A 20,730-nucleotide genomic window follows, 5' to 3' on the forward strand; every position below is an offset into this window, starting at 1 on the left:
CAAAATATTCAAAAATATGTTAATCATTTTAATAAAAGAACAATTTATCAGAATTTTTTTTATCGAATATATTAAATGCTTATTAATAATTTCAATACAAAAACTCATATGATTTGAATACATCAAGATCAAGTGCTTATTGATAGTTTCAAATACTTTAATATAAAAACTCATATGATAATTGATTAAATTTGTGGATGTTGAAGAACTTAAATATGAAGTAAACTGAGCTTCTTACTCAAAAGGTGGTGGCACAATGAAGCAACAATGTGTTCTCCAGGGACGTGAAGCACAATCAATGTCTAATTTTTTAAATATATATTTAATAATTTTGACCTTTTAAGTTTTTAAAAGTTATCACTTTAGTCTCCAAGTATAATTTTTTTAAAGAAAAATAAGGGGAACTCTCATTTGAAGATACAATTTTTTTAGTTTTTTTTTTCTCTAGAATTGGGTACAATTTCTTTGAGATATAATTTCTGTTATTTTTTTGTTTTTTTAGTGTTTGGTATAAATTCTCCATGTTGCATATTCTACGATTAAATAAAACTTTCTTGATGTTTATAATTGGATCTTTTATTTTTTCGTCTAACCTAATAGACTTCGACAAATATTTTACGAAAACTAAAAGTGTTTAATCTTTTTGACAAATACCAAAGAACAAAATTGGTAAATGCATACTTGAGAGATTATATTTTTGAACAATACTTTCAAACATTAGGGATCGTTTTCTCGTTTATCATCAAGAGCTATATATATATATATATATATTACTTTGACGTTACTATCTGCAGATCAATTATCTCCTTCAAGCTTCTTGTTTAAACATAAAATACACAAAATGATTGAACTCTCTTTAGTAAATATACATGACATTAGAACTCGATATTGCTATAGAAAAGTCTGTATATTTAACATTTATGGAGATATGCCTGGGCAGGGATTAGTATATTATATATAGCACACACCAAGATTTCTACTGTAATTGTTGGGTGACCTGAGGGTAATAGGAACACGATACAATCCATTGCAACGTCGTTTCCAAGATTGATAAGCAAGAATATTCAGGATTTTCACCAGCAGAAATAAAATAGTATGAAGACCCGAGTCTGTATTTGCATCAATTGTCACACTGTTGACAAGCACCAAAGTCTTCATGTTTAAGACTATCAAACCTATCTACCACCAGCAACACATAAATCCAACCTAAATGGATGGATATAATTCAGAGTAAAACAAACAATGCTCCGAAAAGGAAAACAGAAACGAGTTTTACATCTAGCACTAGTCCAAGGCGGTAATTCCTATAAGCCATCCAAGAATCCCCATGTCATAAGGCTTGCTGAGCACTTCTGACAACTTAGAGGATACAACTAACCATCATAGTCCCCTTCGTAGAACTTGTTTTCTGGATAGAAGACAGCTACAACTTGGTTGCCACCAAATTTTCTTCCATTCAAACTTTGCCGAGCTTTGCTGGCACTTTCTACATCTCCATACTCCAAAAATACCTGAAAGGTACACAAAGGGTTTAGCAGTTCCACATTTTAGAAGTGATAACCAAGCCACTGACAAAGAACCAATCCAACAGATTGGACCCTTTCTTTCAATTGGCTGAAAACAGCCGTCATTTGAGGAAGTTATAACTAATCGTACTGAAAAGCCTCTTCATAAAAGTTGCAAGCAATTTTTAGGTCATTGCAAAGAACTTTAGATCCAAGTTGTCACTTTCCTAGTAAAATATAACATCACTAGTAACAACTTATGAACTTTAAATGACCCAGACTAAGAAATCTGAAGACATATTTTTACCTTTCCAACCCCTGGTGCGTGCTCACCATCAGGACTTGGCCGTGGAATAACAACATTCACCAGTGGACCTGCAGAATATATATCAAAGTGGATGATTTTTTAAGTAAGTATTGCTACAATATTTAAGCCATATGCTTAGCACAAGGGAAAAAAGGATCTTATCTAACTACCCACCAAATTTTCCACATTCAGTTCTCATGTCTTCTAAAATATCTTGATAGTCCTCATCATTACTGAGCTCATCTACCTCAACAACTTGTGTTAAGCACAAGACCTTTGTGGCTAATGCACCAGGTTGTAACATAAATCTCTGCAAACAAAAAAAAAGACATGCATTAAGGGGTGAGCAGCCAAATTGTTGCTAAGGAATTGAAAATTGAATAAGAGAGCACAGAAATGTCTCACCTGCAAAGCTATCTGCTGTTGTGCATGCAACAATACACTCTCTTGCTCAGGTTTAGGTTGTGTCGTACCCTGGTTAGCACGCCTAACAGTAAGGGTTTTATCACCCATCTTAATCCCATTGAGAGCTGCACAAGCAATATCAGTAACGGAAACATCCTGATAGACACAAAAGGCATAGCCTTTTGAGTTCCCAGTTTCTCTATCTTTGACCAGATCAAATCCTCTAAGTGCACCAAAAGACTCTAACAGCTCCCTAATCTGTGCTTCTGTGAAATAGTAGGGCAAACCACCAACAAAAATACGATCAGGGCCTTCAAGCCCTCCTGCAGAACCTGGGGACAATCCAACAGCTGCCAGGTTGAGGTTTGGGTTTGGTTGGCTAGGACCAAGAGTAGCAGCCAGAGAAGGGTTGTAATCACTGGGTCTTCTGACCTTACAAGGTGCGCCCTGCACAAAAAACACCACAGACAGAGAAGCACAGAGCAGTCAGTTCAAAGGAGGGACATGTACTTGATATTGATGCAATAGGAAACAATGATACTTTGATAACAAATTAAACAATAACATCCGATAAGTTCCAGCAATGATAACAATGAAAAACAAAACAAAAAAATAGCGAAGAAACAGGTCTGAGGATATTCAGCTCTTATAATGGGAAGTGGATGAAATGTGTTGCACCCAAAATGTTCTTGGATTAAACAAGATCCAAGGGACAGAATAGTTGCATACCCTAAACTAAAATTTTCTACATCCTTGCTTTCTCCCAAGTGGATAAACCACCTACAACTATAAATAGTAAAAAGTATAGCTTCTTTACGACTTCAAAACTACTTGATCAGCTATAACACATTCAGGTACCTCAAATATGATGCCATCCAATGCCATGGCATTACTAGCTTCCTCTACAGATCTCATTTCAACAAAAGCAAACTTCTTCTCATAGTTTATATAGACATTGACAACAGCATCACCTGAAAATTCCAACAATACTCTGAGCATCTGAAAGGTAAATTAAATTGTACTTGTATGACAAAGGAGATCAAATTTTAAACTAACCTGGACCAGCTGTATTTCCTCCAATTGCAGACATAACATGACTAAAGAAGGTCGCAACAGACTGTAGAGAATCAATTTGTCAAGACAGATATGTATGAGAGCAAAAGCAGAGATAGGTCATAGAAAATCAACTTTGACAAGGAAGATAAAATGTTAGCATAGTAATCTTTTTGATAACATGCGATCACACAAAAGTTATAATTATAAGAATTATCAATAGTAGTGACCAACATATTATCATCTTCACCACTGGAGGAGGAGAATTTAGACGGAGGTACAGGAAGCTATTCCATTGGGTATCCAATTTCCAGAAGAAGACATGAGCACTTCGGACTGGATACAACAAAATATAATCAAACTAAGCTCGGAATTTGGGGTAAATTTCAAGGGGTCTGAGGAAAAGGCGAAGGAATTGTTGATGAAGATTGATAGCAATAAACAAGAAAACAGGGGGGAACAGAGTGAACAAACAACAGGCAAGAGGAAAGGGTTATTAGAACTAAAAAGGCTGCAATTGGATTCTAAGTTCTATAGCAATGGTACTAGAAGTAAAGGGGGGGTTTTGGCCATTATGGATCAATGAATTTAAACATTGTGTCATGGAATGTGAGGGGGCTGAATTGTGGGAGGAAAAGGAGTATTATCAGGAACATGATAAGAACTTGGAAAGCAGATGTGGTATGTTTTCAAGAGACAAAAATGGAGGGGGAGATTGCTAATAAAGTTAAGGAAATCTGGGGTAGTAGGTGGCCAGATTACGTGCAACTCGAAGCTAGTGGGACGAGGGGAGGCATAGTAATTATGTGGGATAAAAGAAGATGGGATGGGGAGGTGAGTAGTGTGGGTGCATTTTCAGTTTCTGTTTGTTTCTCTGTAGTGTGGGTGCATATTCAGTTTCTTGTTGTTTCTCTGGGAAGAATCTGGATCTTAAATGGCATCTAACAGGTATCTACGCCCCGAATGACAGAGCAGAAAGGGAAGAAACTTGGTGGGAGCTAGGGGCAGTAAGAGGTCTATTCACGGGCCCTTGGGTCCTATGTGAGGATTTCAACACTGTGAGGTATCCTTCTGAGAATCTTCCCTGTAACAGAATCAGCAGGGCGACAGAGTTATCAGAGTTCATTGAAGACATGGAATTAATGGACTTAGACTTAGCAGGGGGAGAGTTCACTTGGAGAAGAGGTGACAGACACTCCACAGCAGCAAGGCCAGACAGGTTTCTGATCTCTGAAGAATGGGACTCAAATTTCAGGAACATTAAACAATCTGTCTTACCGAGAATTGTCTTTGATCACTCCCCATTGATGCTACAATGTGGAGAATGGGGGACAACCAAATCATATTTCAAGTTCGAAAATTGGTGGTTGACCACTGATGGATTCAATGACAGAGTTAAGACATGGTGGGAGTCTTCTCAGTTCCATGGAAAACCAGACTTTGTACTGGTAGCAAAGCTAAGGGCCTTGAAAGCCAAGTTGAAAGAGTGGAGCAAGACCAGTCAAGGCAATCTGAGTCAACAGAAGCAATTGGTACTAAGCCAGTTAGCAGAATTTGAAATGATACAGGACCAGAGAATTTTGGAGGAAGGGGAGATAGCTTCCAAATTGGCTCTTACTACTGAATTTGAGGAGACAATTAAAAAAGAGGAAACAACATGGAGACAAAGATCTAGGGCAGTATGGCTTAAACAGGGGGATAGGAATACAAGCTTCTTCCACAAAACAGCAAATGCACACAGAAGAGTCAACACTATTGATAAGATTAAAGTCACAGAGGAGTTATAGACTGAGCGTGCTGAGATACAAAAGGAGATCATAGAGTACTATGAGAAGTTATATGCTGAAACTGAGGACTGGAGACCAGACTTAGAAATGAGAGAGTGTCCTACGATTGATGAGGATGACAATAACCAACTGATGGCCCCTTTTGAAGCACAGGAAATCCTAGAAAGCATCAAAGCATGTGTCGGGGACAAGGCCCTGTAACACCCCGAAAAATGATAGGTTAAACTAGAGCCTAAACATAAGGTTAAAAGTCGTAAAATGACTCCCCAAATTTTAACAAGTCATTTAAGGTTGAAATAAGGTTATTTGAGACAAGACCAAGGGACAAGTGCCAAGGCAAAGGGGCCAAGCCAAGGCCAAAGGCCAAAGGCCAAGACTGCCCCTAGAAGCCTCATGCTTAATGAAAGTGCAAGTTACATTAATCAGTATAATCTCACAAGTGAAATGTACCATTGACTTCAAAATCACATTAGTAGTGAAATGTACCCTCGACTTCAAAATCATATTAGTAGTTGTAACAAAAAAGGCAGAGGTTTATTTGGAGCAATCCATCAAGCTTTACTGGACTTGGTAGACACCGACCCGTTATCCTTCCACTGCACAGAGCGGGAGCTGTTCACTGGAGCACACTGCCCCCACCTTCACGAGAGGGACCACGGACCGTGGTCCACTCCACGACTCGTGAAGGGGGTCATGAAGTTCCCTTGGCCTTGGAAAAGTGGCCACCCAAAACCTTAGCCACTGCCTCAACTTCACGGAAGGGACCACGGCTTGTGGTCTTGACCACGGCTCATGGAGCCCTTCGTGAAGGAGACATGGGCATGGGGGCATGAGGTAGCCTAGCTACTGCCTCACCCCTCATGAGCAGGACCACGGGTCGTGGTCCACTTCACGGCTCGTGATGATGCCTTAGGCGAAGGAGCCTTAAGCTCCAAAGACATGGCCACTGCCTCACCTTCACGGGCAGGACCACGGCTCGTGAAGGTGGCCCGTGGTCCCTGACGAGGTGAGTTAAATGAGGGTTAGTTGGGTCATTCCCTTTTAATCCAATTAAAGTGGGGTTGTTTTGGGTATTTTTAGGGGAAGTATATAAGTTGTTTGTAAGTCAAATTTCACAAGACTAAGTCATTATTCACAAACACCCAATTGAAATAAAAAACTTCCTCCTCTCTCAATATTTCTCTCTCTAAACTTGAAGAAGAAGCAAGAAGCCATTGGAGCTAGGGTTGGCAGATTTTCAAGGTTCTTCCCCAAATTTCTTGGAGTTTCTTAGTCAAGGTATGGATGCTTTTCATCTTTGGGTAGCTATCACCCAAAGAGCCCCTTCAAACTATGTTTTTAAGATTCCAAATCCCCTAAACCTAAGGTTTTCAATCTATTGTCATGGGTCTCCTTCTAAAACGTTTTCAATTGCTTATTTATGGTTGATTATGATGAATTATAGTTGGATTAATGGAGTATTGATGTTTTATGATGAAAATCTCCCTTGGACCCATGATTCCCCCTTCTTCCTAAATTGTTAACTATGGTATGGCTTGATTGATGATGGGAACTTGACAATTGATTATGTTTACATTGATTAAGTTGTTGAATCATGATATCCCTCCATCTAATGTGGTAAATTCTAGAAGTTAGGGTTGATCTTGATTCATAGCCTTGAAGGGCAACTTGTTAGGGTTTGTACATGTTGCTGAGGATTGTATATGAATTTGTGATTCACTTAGATAGTGATGATCCTATGACTATTGTGAAATTGTGGTATTGATGCAAGATCCTTCTTCCCTATACCCTTACACTCGATTATGCATGAAGTATGTATGTATGTTTATGATAAGCTTGTTGTGTTGATTGAAAGGACATTCTCATGAACACACTATGAATATGATGTGAAAGGTTTACTCACATGTTGATGATTCTAAGGTTGAAAGGACATCCTCACCTAATGAATCTATGGGCTATTATGATGTGAGTTGGTTTGAGTGCCTAGTGCATTCTCTTATGAACACGAACTTAAGTAAAGACTTAATATGAATTCTAAAGGGAATTATGCTTAGCACCGAGTGGATATGAGTATGAGATGGGTTCCTTCACGCTAGTAGTTGGGTTCCCAAGTATGGTTATCTCATGAGATGGAAACCTCCACTTTAGTAGTTAGGGTTTCTAGAAGCAATCTCCTTATCCCATAACTATGTGCCACATAGGTCTTTAGCTAGTGGATCCCCCTAAAGCTAAATGTACGTTCTACCTTAGGCAAGTAGGACACCACTTTTCGGTGTGGGGGTAGAACACCGAATTCCATGTCGCTCACATGGTCTATGTCGGTTAAGGCTATTATCCCTATATGATATGAATATGAACTAAGATAAGAACATGGACTTTAATTATGACTTCTCAAGAGATACTACTTAGTATGAGTGGGGGTATGGGACTTCACTTACGCATTGCACAAGCAGACCTTAAGAGAGGTTATGGTGAGGTTCTCTTATGTTATGAAGACGTATGGATTATGTATGTAAGATATGTATGGATGTTAAGATTGACTTTACCTGTTACAAGTTATGAACATGGATAACTCCTTACTTATGTATATTGACTATGGATGAACCAAAAGTAAAATATGTATGTTGTTGGTGACCTAAATGTGATACTTAGCATTTGGTAGGGTTATGGGATCTTACCTTTGCATTGCACTAGTATGGCTTTGGGTTGCTTATATGTTGGTTTGACTTATGTTTCTTCATAAATGTGCATAATGGCTTTTAAACTTGATAAAGGCATGATTTCAACTAAATGTCCCTTTTTGCATGTTTTAAGGATTTTTATGCATGGCATCCATACTTAGTACATTATTTATGCTAACCCATATTTCTACATTTACTATGAGTGTAGGTTCCGATCGTTGAGATGTACTTCTTCTTTCAAGTAAAGCTTGGGTTGACTATTCCCTAAGCTTGGTGAGTCCTCATGGTTCGGGGACAAGACATTACTCATTCCTAGTTTCTATTGTACTTTCTATTTTTGAGACTTTATTGATGTAAAGGGTTTTGACCCTAATTGTACTCTCTATTGTACTAGATGGTGATTGAGACATGGTCTAGACTCTTATTTTCATTCATGAAAAAGAAGTTGACTTCAATTGTAAAAGTTTTAAAATTTCCACATCATTTCTATGGCTTTATGTTTATGATTATGCTAAGGGCTTGTATGAGACCCCTTCGGGGTCAAGTACGCCGTGTTACTGGTCTAGACTCTTATTTTCATTCATGAAAAAGAAGTTGACTTCAATTGTAAAAGTTTTAAATTTTCCACATCATTTCTATGGCTTTATGTTTATGATTATGCTAAGGGCTTGTATGAGACCCCTTCGGGGTCAAGTACGCCGTGTTACGTCTAGAGGGTACCCCTGGGTCGTGACAGGCCCCTGGCCCAAATGGTTTCTCCATGGCTTTCTTTAGCCAGTGTTGGAAAGTCATCAAAAAAGAAGTGGTAGCAGCAGTTCAAAACTTCCATGAGGAAGGGGTATTTGAGAAGAGTATAAATGCTACTTTTGTGGCCTTGATACCCAAGAAGACGGGCCGTGGAACTAAATGACTTCAGGCCAACAAGTCTAGTAGGAGGAGTGTACAAGATAATTGCAAAACTATTGGTTGAAAGACTGAAGAAAGTGATACATAAGCTAGTGGATAGACAACAAATGGCATTCATCAAGAATAGGCAGATCATAGATGCATTATTGATAGCCAATGAATGTGTACACTCTAGGGAGAGAGACAAGAGACAAGAGACAAGCAACCAGGGATCCCATGTAAACTGGATATCCAGAAGGCATATGATCATTTGAATTGGAACTTTTTGATGAATATGTTGCAAAGGATGGGATTTGGACCAAAATGGCTAAAGTGGATTAGACAGTGCATAAGCTCAGTGAAATTCTCTATTCTGATCAACAGAAGCCCATGTGGCTTCTTTTCATCATACAGAAGTCTGAGACAAGGGGACCCCTTATCCCCTTTTCTCTTTATCTTGGCCATGGAAGGACTGAACAACCTATTTCAGACAACAAAAGTGAAGGGCTGGATCAGAGGTTTCCAAGTGGAAAATAATACAAGAAATAACCTAGAGATTACTCATCTACAAAATGCAGATGACACTCTAGTATTTTGTGATGCAGTAGAGGAGCAGATGTTGATTTTGAGGGTCATCTTCAATATTTTTGAGGCTGCTTCAGGTCTGCAAATAAACTGGAGCAAGAGTTTCATCTATCCAGTCAACATAGTGATAAATATTGAAGACTTAGCCAACAAACTAGGAGGGAAAGTGGGTGAATTACCAACAACCTACTTGGGAATGCCTTTGGGGTCTTAAGAGCAAGTCAAAAGAACTATGGAGTGGAGTAATTGAGAAATGTGAAAGGAAGCTTGCAAACTGGAAGTGTCAATATTTATCGTCAGGTGGCAGATTAACTCTAGTTAATAGTGTCCTAGATGCCCTTCCCTCGTACATGATGTCATTATTCCCTATACCAGCCAAGGTAACCAAGAGGTTGGATGCAATTAGGAGGAACTTTTTATGGCAAGGAAGCGAAGATAAGAGACAGTACCATTTGGTCAAATGGGAGGAACTGCTGGTAAGAAAGAGAGGGGGTGGACTCAATATCAGAGAGCTGAAAACCCAAAACAAGAGTTTGATGATGAAATGGTTGTGGAAATTTGCCTCACCAGAAGTATCTCTATCGAAGGAAGTAATAATATAAAAATATGGCATGGAGGATAAATGAATGACAGAGGTGGTCACCAACCCTTACAATTGTAGTGTATGTAGGTCTATCAGGAACCTATGGCAACTGGTCAGAGAGAGAACAAGTTGCAAGGTAGGCAATGGAGAAAAAGTAGCTTTTTGGAATGACATTTGGTGTGGACAGGAGGCACTCAAACATGTTTTCCCTGTACTACATAGTCTGAGCCAAGCACAAGAAGCAACAGTGACAGAATTATGGACTGGACAAGGGTGGAATCTGTTTCTAAGAAGGAGCATAAATGACATAGCAAGATTTCATGATACAATGCAAATGGCTACCAATCTGACAGGAGAGGAAGACAGACTAGTATGGAAGGGGGAGAGTTCACTGTAAAATGAGCATACAGAGAACTCAGGTCTACTGAGGAGCAGCATGCAGGATGGCCCGGGAGGATGATCTGGAGAACAGAAATTCCCTACAAGGTGAATTACTTCACATGGCTCTTGGCAAAGCAGGCAGTCTTGACACATGAGAACTTAAACAAGAGGAAACCCAATCTACGTTCAAGTTGCTATCTATGTGAAAAACAAGTGGAGACAGTCAACCATCTCTTTTTACACTGCAAATGGACAGATCAATTGTGGCAGATGTTCATCCAAAAGAGGAAGATTACATAAGTCCTACAATGCTGGAACAGGGATGGAAATGCAGGAAATAAAAAAGAGATGGAGGATTGTTGCAGCTTGCAATTGGTGGACAATTTGGAAGGAAAGGAATCAAAGATGTTTTGAAGGAAAACAGAACAATATCCAAAAGATAAAGACAAATTACCTAGGGCTTTACTATTTTTGCTGTAAGTAAGTAGTGATAGGAGATGCTGAAAATGTGTTTAATATTATTGACTGGCTGTAACTAGAAGATCTTAGGAATGATGTAAGTAAAACTTTTTGGAGGGGGACTACACTTTGATGTAGTATACCTGTGGATATATAGAAGTAAATGTTCCCTTTCTCAAAAAAAAACACAGGAAGACAAGCTTCATTTGATAAACTTATATGTGTTTCTATTAAACGAGACTTTGGCCTCTATAACACAAAACTGAAGCTAGAGTCAAAAAAAGGATAGGAAGTTGAAAGTCGTTGACAAAAAAATGCTAAAAATATCACACAAGAAACATAATTAAATTAGAAATAATACCGACGGGATATGAAATGAGGTTGGTTCTATCATATTTTACTAGAAAATTATTAAATTTCAAAATACTAATTCTTTAAATGTAAAACTCGAATAGTCTTTAAGAACCATCCATAAAATCACCACATACTATTTTTACATAGAGAATAATCTATATTATAATGAAGGCATGAATATAAAAGTTGGTTGACCAAAATATCCTTCAAATATTGAATGAATCTTATACCCTTAATGAACTCTTATCCTATATTTTACCTAATTTTTAGAATTTAAATGTCGGTTGACTAAAATATCCGTCAAATATTAAACGAATTATATACCCTTAATAGATGCTAATCCTATTTTCTTTTTAAAAGTACTTCTTAAACCTAAAAGAATGACTATTACTTCTAAGCTCAACTTTTTAGCTATTTGACTATTGTGTCCACTAGTGGATCCAGGATTTTCAGTGGGGTTCAGAAAATAAAAATATAAATGTGTGAACTAGAGTGCAAAGTACAAACTCAAAGAATTAAATTTTAAACAATTAGGCATCTTGCGCACCAAGTAGGAATCGAACCTGCAAACTGGGGATAGTATTTGTGGGCCAAGTTGCACAGTCCAGTACCACTGGGCTATCTTTCTTCTTTGATTTAGGTGGTTCAAAATTAGTATATGTACAGAAATATAGAAAATCTACCCTATATATACAATGTAGTTTTTTGCTCCTGGCAACCACATAGGTCCACCCCTGATTGTGTCTCACCAATCCTTGAATTCTTTACTAGTCATTAAACGAATTTGAAATGAACTCTAAGAACCACCTCTTATATAGAATTTCATTGGCACATTTATCATATTATGGTTGCCGCTAGATCATGTTTTAAGATTAATTATCGTTTGCAAGTCGAAAGATATACGTTTCTATGTTTTAAGAAAAACAATAGTTGATAGCATTTTTTTGTATAAATATTCATGGAGTTAGAAATATTTACGGCGACAGGACGACTTGATCTTTTTTTTAAAAAAAATAGTAATATTATATTCTACTTATATGATCAACTTCTATTTGTATAAAATAAGTAACCAAATATTCTTAAAACTATAAAATACTCTTATAATTTAGTTTATTTTGGTAATGAACTAAAATAAATAAATGATCATTTAACTCTAATATTGAATTGTCTTAGTTTTAACGTGTTTTTCATGTAGGATCAAAAATAAAAATAAAAACATTTATCTCAAGAACATCATTTTCAAAGAAATATTAAGTGAACATAATCTTATACAATAGTAATATTTTTGTTATGAAATAAATATATGTAAATATAAATAATATTACTAATATTTTCTGCGATGATTAAGGTTGATAAGGAATAACGTGCAAAGCACGTTTGTCGAAACTAGTGGTAGAAAAAAGTGAAATGCCTAGGAAAGATCTTCACAGTAGTAAAAGGAAGAAAGGTATTACTGTCATACTATGTAGACATGATGGAAAAGATGGTGAAACAAATTTTACATCCATCAAATGTAAGAAGTATTAAACCATAGTAAAAATATCGAAGTGATACTGAAAGATATCAAAACATGAAAATAAACAAAGTAACTTCCCAAATTTGAGTGGCCAAATTTTTAAACAACCAAAGTCAAGTCACAAGAAAATCAAAATTTGCACCAAAATAATTCTTTTTTTTTTTTTTTGAATAAGTACACCAAAGTAGTTCTTAGTTTCTTACCCCATAGTATCTCTCATATTTGAAGGGGAAGAAAGATGAAAATATCAGAAACAGCTAAAACTACTATGCAAAAAGTACAGGAGAGTGTTCCTTGTTCAAAAAATAAACATTATATGGAAATGTCAAAGAAACTAACTACTTCAGGAGATTGGTGGTGCGTAGTCTGATACCTGTTCATTTGAAGTAGCAGGAAGTCCACCGACATAAACTCGCCGAGCATGCCTAGTAGCCTAATAACACAAGTTAGGAAATACTTTAGGTAAGAAGAGGAACTCATACGCACCATGAGCTTACTAACAAATTACAAACCTGTTGTGTCATTGCCTGGATCGGCATAACAGGAAGAGCTCCAAACTGCTAAAACCCCATCAGAAGAGAACAAATATATAAGAATCTTGGAAATAGCATTGAATCCATACAACTAAAAAGGGAGTGATGAAAATACCTGGCCCGATGTTAAAGGAAACATGTTGGGCAACATTCCAGGAATTACTGGGCTGGTCCCGGGAACTTGACCTGCAGAGATAACCAAGATACAGTTGAAAATGACATCATGACATACTTTAAGCAGTATGAGAGTGAGAATTTACATGAACAGTTCCCTTTTCAAAATGATTTTGAAAGAATAAATGAATTTTGTACTCAGAAATCTAGTTAAAACAATACGAGGAGAGGAAATTTTAACAGTGTATTCAGAAAATATTTGTAACTACCAAACAGGCAATTCCTGGATGAAGATGAACAAGACCTGTATTGGTTCTTCCTTGTACATAAAAGCTACAGAAGTCGGTTCACACCCATTGTCAGCACAGTGGGGCAAGTAGCCCAACATTGCCTTCTTAGAACATAAGACAAGACATACAAAACAAACAAACAAACACCAAACAAAACAAGAAACCAAAAACCCTCAGTTTCAGAATTACTTCACCAAGTAAACAATAAAGTAAACAAAACAGCCAATCTATTCCAAGACTCAATACCAATATAGGTTGAAGTTAAAGAAACAATAGCTTACCAAAACGTAACCATGCATTTTGATATGAACTTCTACACCATGTCAAAGAAAAATGTGGCAATTATCAATATAATTTCAGCTGTAATCTTAATGATGAAACAAGTACCTGCAGCAGCTGTAGCACCAGGTAACATTGCAGTGGTAGGAGGTGCCATATCAAAACCACTAATCCTTTTGCTGAAAAAATACAAATTAATAACAGTAATAAAGTGACTAAAACCCGACTGCTAATATAACATTTAATGATCCATATAACATTAGCCACTCAATATGTTCTTGGGGCATACATAAAAGAATTATTTTTTTTAAAAAAAAGTACAACACAAGGTAAAATTTGCCAGTTTTTAACAGGGCCAATAAGGCAACAAGGAAAATGTACGACTAAGTTTCTTGTGTTTCAGTAGATAAATACCAAAAAATCCCACCATTTTAATGTGGAGTGTAGGCATGACAGGACAAGAACAAGGGAAAGTACTTTGCTCCAAGCATGGAAAGGAAAAAGAATTACTGTTTTTGAGATGACCATTTACAATAAATTTGACCAGTTGTGTTCTATTGAAGTTTCAGAAATAGCAGCCTGTTTTACAAGACACATAGAAGTTGCAAATATTTTCCAGAAGTAGATAGAAGTAAATTGTAAAATACATGCAAAGCATGTCATTTGACCAAAATAAAAATTCAAGAGATCAATCAATGCAGGCTGTGAGAATAAGAATCTAAGTATTTTACAATAGAACTGATCGGGCAATTTGTCTGATGCAAGTCCCACTGATATATACTATAACCATCACCAGCTTAACCAAATATTGTAACCTGAATATGCAACTCTTTCAAAGATTACAAGTCCTCAGTGAGATGTATGACAATTGACAGTACTATCCATACTCCAATAAACAAAAATCAGCAAAAGCAGACTATTTATACAATGAATAAAGCAAGCCAAGGCCACATAAATTGTCCAGTGTGATCACAAAAGCACTAAACATAAGAATCTTGTAACCGTGTAAACTACAGAGTGATAGAAGGTAACTAAAAATCAAAGGAGAAAAGAAACCTCTGGGCCAATTCATCTCCAAAAATGGTGGAAGAATCTCAGATCAATTTAATTTTTTGTAATAAACAAATGTTATCCTTAATCAAACATTAAGTCACATAAGAAAATCTCCAGGTAACATTTTAGTGCACTTCTATGTAAAGATTGGATATTGGTCATTTCATTCCAGCCTGACAAGATCAAAGAGTCTTATATAAGTTCGACAAATTTACAGTAAATTAATATTTACAAGGTAGAGCGGTAGAGCCAACTATAAACTGAAGTTCAAATAGAAAAATCCTGTCTCAAGTGAACATTAGGAATTAAAAAGAGAATATAACATGGAAATGTTCCAGTGAGAATATATATGATCAGACAACTAACCTCTTGGATCGGGAACGAGATCGAGACCTTGATTTATGCTCAGATCTACCCCTTGAACGAGACCTGTGTCTATGCCGACTCTCTCTATCTTTGTCATGATCTCTTTGCCTTCAGCAAAATAGAAATATATCACAAACTCAAAATGCAGCATGCTTCCACCATCACTCAACAACTTGAAATTAAAAGATCATAAAACATGATCCTCAAGTCTGAATCCGACTCACAACAGTAACATAAAGCCAAAGTAAAATCACAAAAGCAATATAAATACTAACATCAAAAAAGTGCTATTGCTCTTACTTGTCATAATCTCGAGTTCGATGACGTTCATCATCATCTCTATCTCTGGTCCTCTCCCTCTCCCTTCTATCACTCCGATCCCTATGACGATCTCTGTGATGACGATCACGGTCCTTGTCCCTCTCTCTGTCCCTGTCTTTGTCTCTTTCCCTACCCCTGTCTCGGTCCCTATCACGCCCTTTCTCCCTATCCTTTTCCCTGCTTCTTGACGAGCTCTTATCTTTTTCATACTCACGAGAATTATGCTGGGAAAGGACACACAAGTAAGAAAAAAAGATAAGCAAGTGAAGGAAACTAGAAGACATGAATACAAAACTAAGGGTGGAAAAGGAATTTATATTTTTTTTGGAGATAAATGGAAAAGGAAGTATATTAATAAGAAAATGAAGGAAACTAGAAGACATATGTATACAAAACTAAGGATGGAAAAGGAATTATATTTTTTTTTGGAGACAGATGGGAAAGGAATTATATTGAGGGTCAAATCATAACAGTTAAGATTGAAACTGAACAGATGAAAGACGGCAAAAGAGTATAGCACTTAAATTAATACTAAGAAAAGCAACCTGATTAAGACTATGGGGAAATGTTCAAAACCCAAGATGTGCTCAGTTTTCACATATCAGAACTACATATGCAGGGTCATCCTGAAAATTTTACCCCTGCAGGGATGGAGAAGTTTTCTGAGAGTTCAAGAGATGTGCAAGCAGATAGCACCTACACAGTAACAGCCTAGAGTATTTGAATGCTCACCATTAGAATGATTCACACAGTTCAAGGAGCAATACTCATGACTGACCTCTACTATAATCATTATGAAACACCTAAGCAAAATCATTGCTCCATTCCATCATAACACCTTCCTTCACAAATCAGACCTTTCAGATACAATCTCTTGTTCCCCCTTTTTTGGATAAACAGCTAGCCTCAACTAATCTACTAGCAACCTGCTATCATCCACAAGCACAACTATAGGAAACTTTCCCTAAACAAGCTTGCCTCCACTTACCTACCACGAAACCTGCTACTGCCCATAAACACATGAATTGGGAAATCTTTCCCTTGATTCTGTTGTTCTAGAAATAGACGAGAGCTTTCGATTGTTCTCAAAAGAGTTAGGTTATGTACGAACACTAGGGCACTACTGAGTGTTTGAAGTGGAGATTAAAACCTGATATCTACAGGTTTTTGCCTACATCTCAAGCACTTCGTCATCGGAAAAAACTTGCTGCAGATGGGCTCATTTCGACTGTTTCAGTGAATCCTGAAATCTCCAGGTTGTTTTTCCTAGGCCTCAGACACTTTATCTCTTACATAGCTCGAGTCAAAAAAGAAGGCGAAAGCCCACATGCTAGGTATGAAGGAAAAAAGGATAGTCAAAGAGCGAGAGAGAGAATTTTAGAACCTGAGGCTTGGAGTCGGTGAAATCATCGGGGTTAGAGCCGCCATGGCTACTTCTGGATTTGGGAAGGGGAGAAGCGCCGTAATTGTCTATGTCTTCTCCATTGGCTTCATAGTCCGGCATGGCTAGGCTTCTGTAGCTGTATGTAACTCTCAGTGAAGATAGCTTTCTACTGAATTGTGCTTTGCTTCGCCTTGTTCGATCCTCTGCGTTGTTGATGGAGTTCAGAGTTCAGAACAGAAAACTAGGGCTCCAAATTGGTTGCACTGATCTTTTTAATTTTAGTCCAGACGTATTTGGGGATCGTTTAGTACACTACGACTTGTTATTTTATTTTTTTTGAAAAAATACATAATTACCTCATTAAAAAGACCTATTTTTTAAAAAGACATTTCAACTTTGCGGGGTCCTAGTACCCCCTTAAACAATTTTAAAGTGTTGTAAATATCTCATCTTTCAGCCAAACTCAATTGCAAGAAAAGAAGTGCAATCACACACTAGTTATTATCACGTGTTAATTTTAATTTTTAATCTTTATTTCATTTTTGTTTTTCTTATTTTATTAACTTCATTTTCTTTTTCTTTTTCTTTTTTCTCTTTCTTCTTCTTTCTTCATTTTCTTTTTCTTTTTCTTTTTCTTTTTCTTTTTCTTCTTTCTTCGTTACGCTCCTTTGCTCTTCTTCAGTCCTTCATCACCAAGAATCCTTTACGTAGACGTCATGTTCGTCAATCCTTCAGAGTAGTCTTCATCACGTCACTATTATAATACCATTTTCACCATTAATATCATCAAATTATTGTTAAATAAAAAATGAAATCACTAACAAATTATAAATTGAAAACTAATATTCACCTCCAATCTACCATCTCCTTTTCAAAATTACAACAATTATGCAGCGGAACTCCATTACGATGAAGGTAATGAAATTCTATAATACTCTCAAATCGAAGAAATTTCTTTATTTACATGCTAAAAAACTACATAACAATTTATTTATTTATTTATTTAAAAAAGGAACAATGTTATCAAGGAGGTTTACAATTATTATTATTTTGAAAAAAAAAAAGGGCAAAAGAAGAAAAATGAACAAAGAGAAGCAAGAAGACAAGGAAAAAAGTGAGTGAAGAATGGATCTTCTAAGTTGAAGAAGATAGAGAACATGTAGTTGGTTCTTTTGAAATTTGGGGAAAGAAGATAACAAAAATAAAGAATTGAGAAAGTACAATAAAATAAATAAAAGAAAAGAAAAAAAATAACATTTCTAATAAAATAAACATTTATTTTCTTTTTGGTTCAGCTCACTCTCTATTAGAGAGTGAACTACACTCTACATGCCACGCAGGCACGTAATGGGACAATAAATTCATTCTAAATAGGAATAAGGGGTAATAGGACCCTTACAAAGTTGAAGTGTCTTTTTAAAAAACAGGTCTTACTTTAATGGGGTAATTATGTATTTTCTCTTTTATTTAATTAGTCCGATCCACAAATTCGATTAAATTCATATTTACAATTGAAATGTCTAATTAATGATGAAAGATAATACGAAAGGTCACCTACATTATGCTAATATATTTTTTGAATAACATCGAAACACGTATTTATGGAATATAATAAAGTAACGAACACTCCGGCGAAGAAAGGGGCTAGAAATGGAGCTATGGGCCACTCCACTAGTTTTGAAGTTTCCCTGTGTGCGCCTTACAAATATTGTAGACACTCGGTGGGAACTTGTTTTGTTAGAAAAATATTATGTTGTAATGATAATATTAATGACCATACCACATCCAAAAAAAAAATTACCAATGTGGAATGCCCCTCAATTGTTGTAATGAACATGCTACATTAATCTTTTGAATTCCTGTTTAACCAACAACATAAATATAGTACAGACTTACTTATTTCGCACCTCAAATTTTCAATTTGTTTTTACCTAATATTCAATTTAGTAGATGTTTGAAGATAGAATTTGAAATTTCAATGTTACAGTTTGATGTGAAATCAATGTTTGTTTGTAAAATTTGTATTCAATTTCAAATCAGTATTTTAAATCTCAGATTTTCCAAAAAGTAAAAATCTATATCCAAATATCATTCGTCTCTCTTCTCTCTTGTCACTCCATAGTAAAGACATAAAATTCATTCAATTGTGTCAATTGTATTTTATCGAATACATGAAATAAATACATAATGAACTATATCACTCTAATGGTTGTATCAATATATAATCTTGTATACAAACATGGGTTGTGGTGCACTGGTGGGTGTGCTTTGCCCTTAACCAAAGGTCTCGGATTCGAGCCCTGGGTACGGAGAAAATCTTATTGGGAGCGCCACCCCCAAATGGTTTCTGCAGAGCGCGATCCAAATTTAATCGGAGCTCCAATGTGGGCTCTGAACACCGGATGGGAAACCAAAATATATATATATATATATATATATATATATAAAATCTTGTATGAATATATATCAGTCTATATATGTCAAATACAATATGTATTTATGTATCGCAAATGAAAATAAGTGGTACAAGAGCAATTGATACAAGCGATACATATATTAAAATCTAGGTATCAAATACAATTTATATCATTCTATACATATCAAACTACATTCATCAATATAATTTGTATTCATCAAATACAACATGTATCTAAAATCTCTCATTTCTCTCTCAAATCTCGCTCGCCTCTTGTCCTTCTTCTTTTTAAACTGTGTTATAAATGATAAATACTCTTATTATAAATATAAATTGGAGAAAAGACATAAAGTCACTACTGAAGTTGTTCCGCATTTGCATAAAGACACCTTAACTTTGGAAGTGTCATATCACCCCATAGTAGTTTTTAATATCTTTGTAAATGGGTCATTTTGACCCATTTCCTCGTCTGGATTGTTACCACGCACATGAGGCGCGTGATGCAGTGTTTACACTATCATTAACCAGTTTAAAAGTGCCACGTGTCGCTTTATTTATTTTTTATTAATTTACATCATCTTCCCCAAATTTAAACTCAAAAGAGCCGTTGGTAGCCCTAAATTTACGATTTCATCTTTTTTTCAAAGCAAGATCAACGTTGGTACTCTCTCTTTGATGAGTTCATCATCTTCCCCAAGCGCAATAAGGTAAGAATTTGTTTTATCTTTTAATTTCTAGAAGAAAGCGTTAATTTGAAGTTTTTTATGGTTTAATCGAAAAAAAGAAGATCTTTATCATAGAATGTAGAGCCCTAACCTATTAGACCTTCAATTATTTGTCCCTCCAAGAATCTTCACCGAGAAACATCGAGATTATCAACACCAAGAGAAAACGAGACGACTTTTCTGTATTTTGTGATTTTAGGGAAAGTTGAGAAATAACAAAAGAAAAGAGAAGACTTCTCTTGAAAAGAATAGGGTCGGGTCGGGTTGAACCAATATTACAGGAGTGAGCATCACGCGCGACAACCCAGATGAGACAAGGGAATGGGTCAGTCAAAATGATCCATTTACAAAGATATTAAAAAGTTTTGTAGGGTGATAGGACACTTCCAAAGTTAAGGTGTCTTTATGAAAATACGGGACAATTTTAGTAGTGACTTTATATCTTTTTTCTATAATTTTGCTAATTAATTTTAAACTATAGTCATTTTTATAAGTTTTTCGAAGAAATCATGACAAGTAAAATGGTTCGAATATAGTATTAAAGAAGAAAATTGGAAAAAGTTATTCCTAATTTTTGAACTCACTCTAAAATGTGCTTCAAGATTGTCATTTCCTTGAAAACCCCAGTAACCTCCGCCTCCTAAAACCTTACTTTCACTGTACACCCAAAACCGGCTAAAACCCTAATGTCTTCTTCCATTTCCCTGCGCCTGGCGCGCCACCTCTCCACCTCGGCAGCCGCCGCCGC

The 20,730-nt window shown here is 36.2% G+C and overlaps 3 protein-coding genes across 11 annotated transcripts in view; 2 read left to right on the forward strand and 1 right to left on the reverse strand.

Annotated features, from left to right (window-relative positions):
- Positions 1–1,051: 1,051 nt before the first annotated feature.
- Positions 1,052–17,147, reverse strand: LOC102584606 (splicing factor U2af large subunit B). 4 transcript variants are annotated; one of them, XM_006346877.1, is made up of 13 exons: positions 16,842–17,147; positions 15,437–15,681; positions 15,137–15,244; positions 13,826–13,896; positions 13,150–13,220; positions 13,014–13,058; positions 12,875–12,934; positions 3,274–3,334; positions 3,076–3,188; positions 2,218–2,664; positions 1,987–2,122; positions 1,813–1,880; positions 1,052–1,511 (listed from the first exon to the last, which is right to left on the reverse strand). In XM_006346877.1, exons 1-13 carry the CDS (start codon positions 16,959–16,961, stop codon positions 1,374–1,376), a joined length of 1,683 nt encoding a protein of 560 aa, XP_006346939.1. In that variant the 5' UTR covers positions 16,962–17,147; the 3' UTR covers positions 1,052–1,373. The 4 variants fall into 4 exon arrangements, with proteins under 4 accessions (XP_006346939.1, XP_006346938.1, XP_015164089.1 ...); XM_006346876.1 differs by having other exon boundaries at positions 13,014–13,061; XM_015308603.1 differs by lacking the exon at positions 16,842–17,147 and adding an exon at positions 13,453–13,542 and having other exon boundaries at positions 15,437–15,494.
- On the forward strand, positions 3,341–6,853 carry LOC107060581 (uncharacterized). Its single transcript, XM_015308605.1, has 2 exons — positions 3,341–4,117; positions 4,156–6,853. The coding sequence occupies exons 1-2, from the start codon at positions 3,853–3,855 to the stop codon at positions 5,055–5,057; spliced, it is 1,167 nt and encodes a 388-aa protein (XP_015164091.1). The 5' UTR covers positions 3,341–3,852; the 3' UTR covers positions 5,058–6,853.
- A 3,420-nt stretch (positions 17,148–20,567) lies between the features above and the next one.
- The window catches only part of LOC102602489 (pentatricopeptide repeat-containing protein At4g36680, mitochondrial-like), a 1,894-nt gene continuing 1,731 nt past the window's right edge, over positions 20,568–20,730 (forward strand). For 3 of the 6 annotated variants that reach the window (XM_015308606.1, XM_015308608.1, XM_015308610.1), the window contains exon 1: positions 20,568–20,730. In XM_015308606.1, coding sequence (XP_015164092.1) covers positions 20,669–20,730 — 62 coding nt within the window. In that variant the 5' untranslated portion in view covers positions 20,568–20,668. The other 3 variants (XM_015308609.1, XM_015308611.1, XM_015308607.1) reach the window with 2 other exon arrangements.

This window comes from Solanum tuberosum, unplaced genomic scaffold, assembly GCF_000226075.1.
Source record: "Solanum tuberosum cultivar DM 1-3 516 R44 unplaced genomic scaffold, SolTub_3.0 scf00085, whole genome shotgun sequence".
Lineage (NCBI taxonomy): Eukaryota > Viridiplantae > Streptophyta > Magnoliopsida > Solanales > Solanaceae > Solanum > Solanum tuberosum.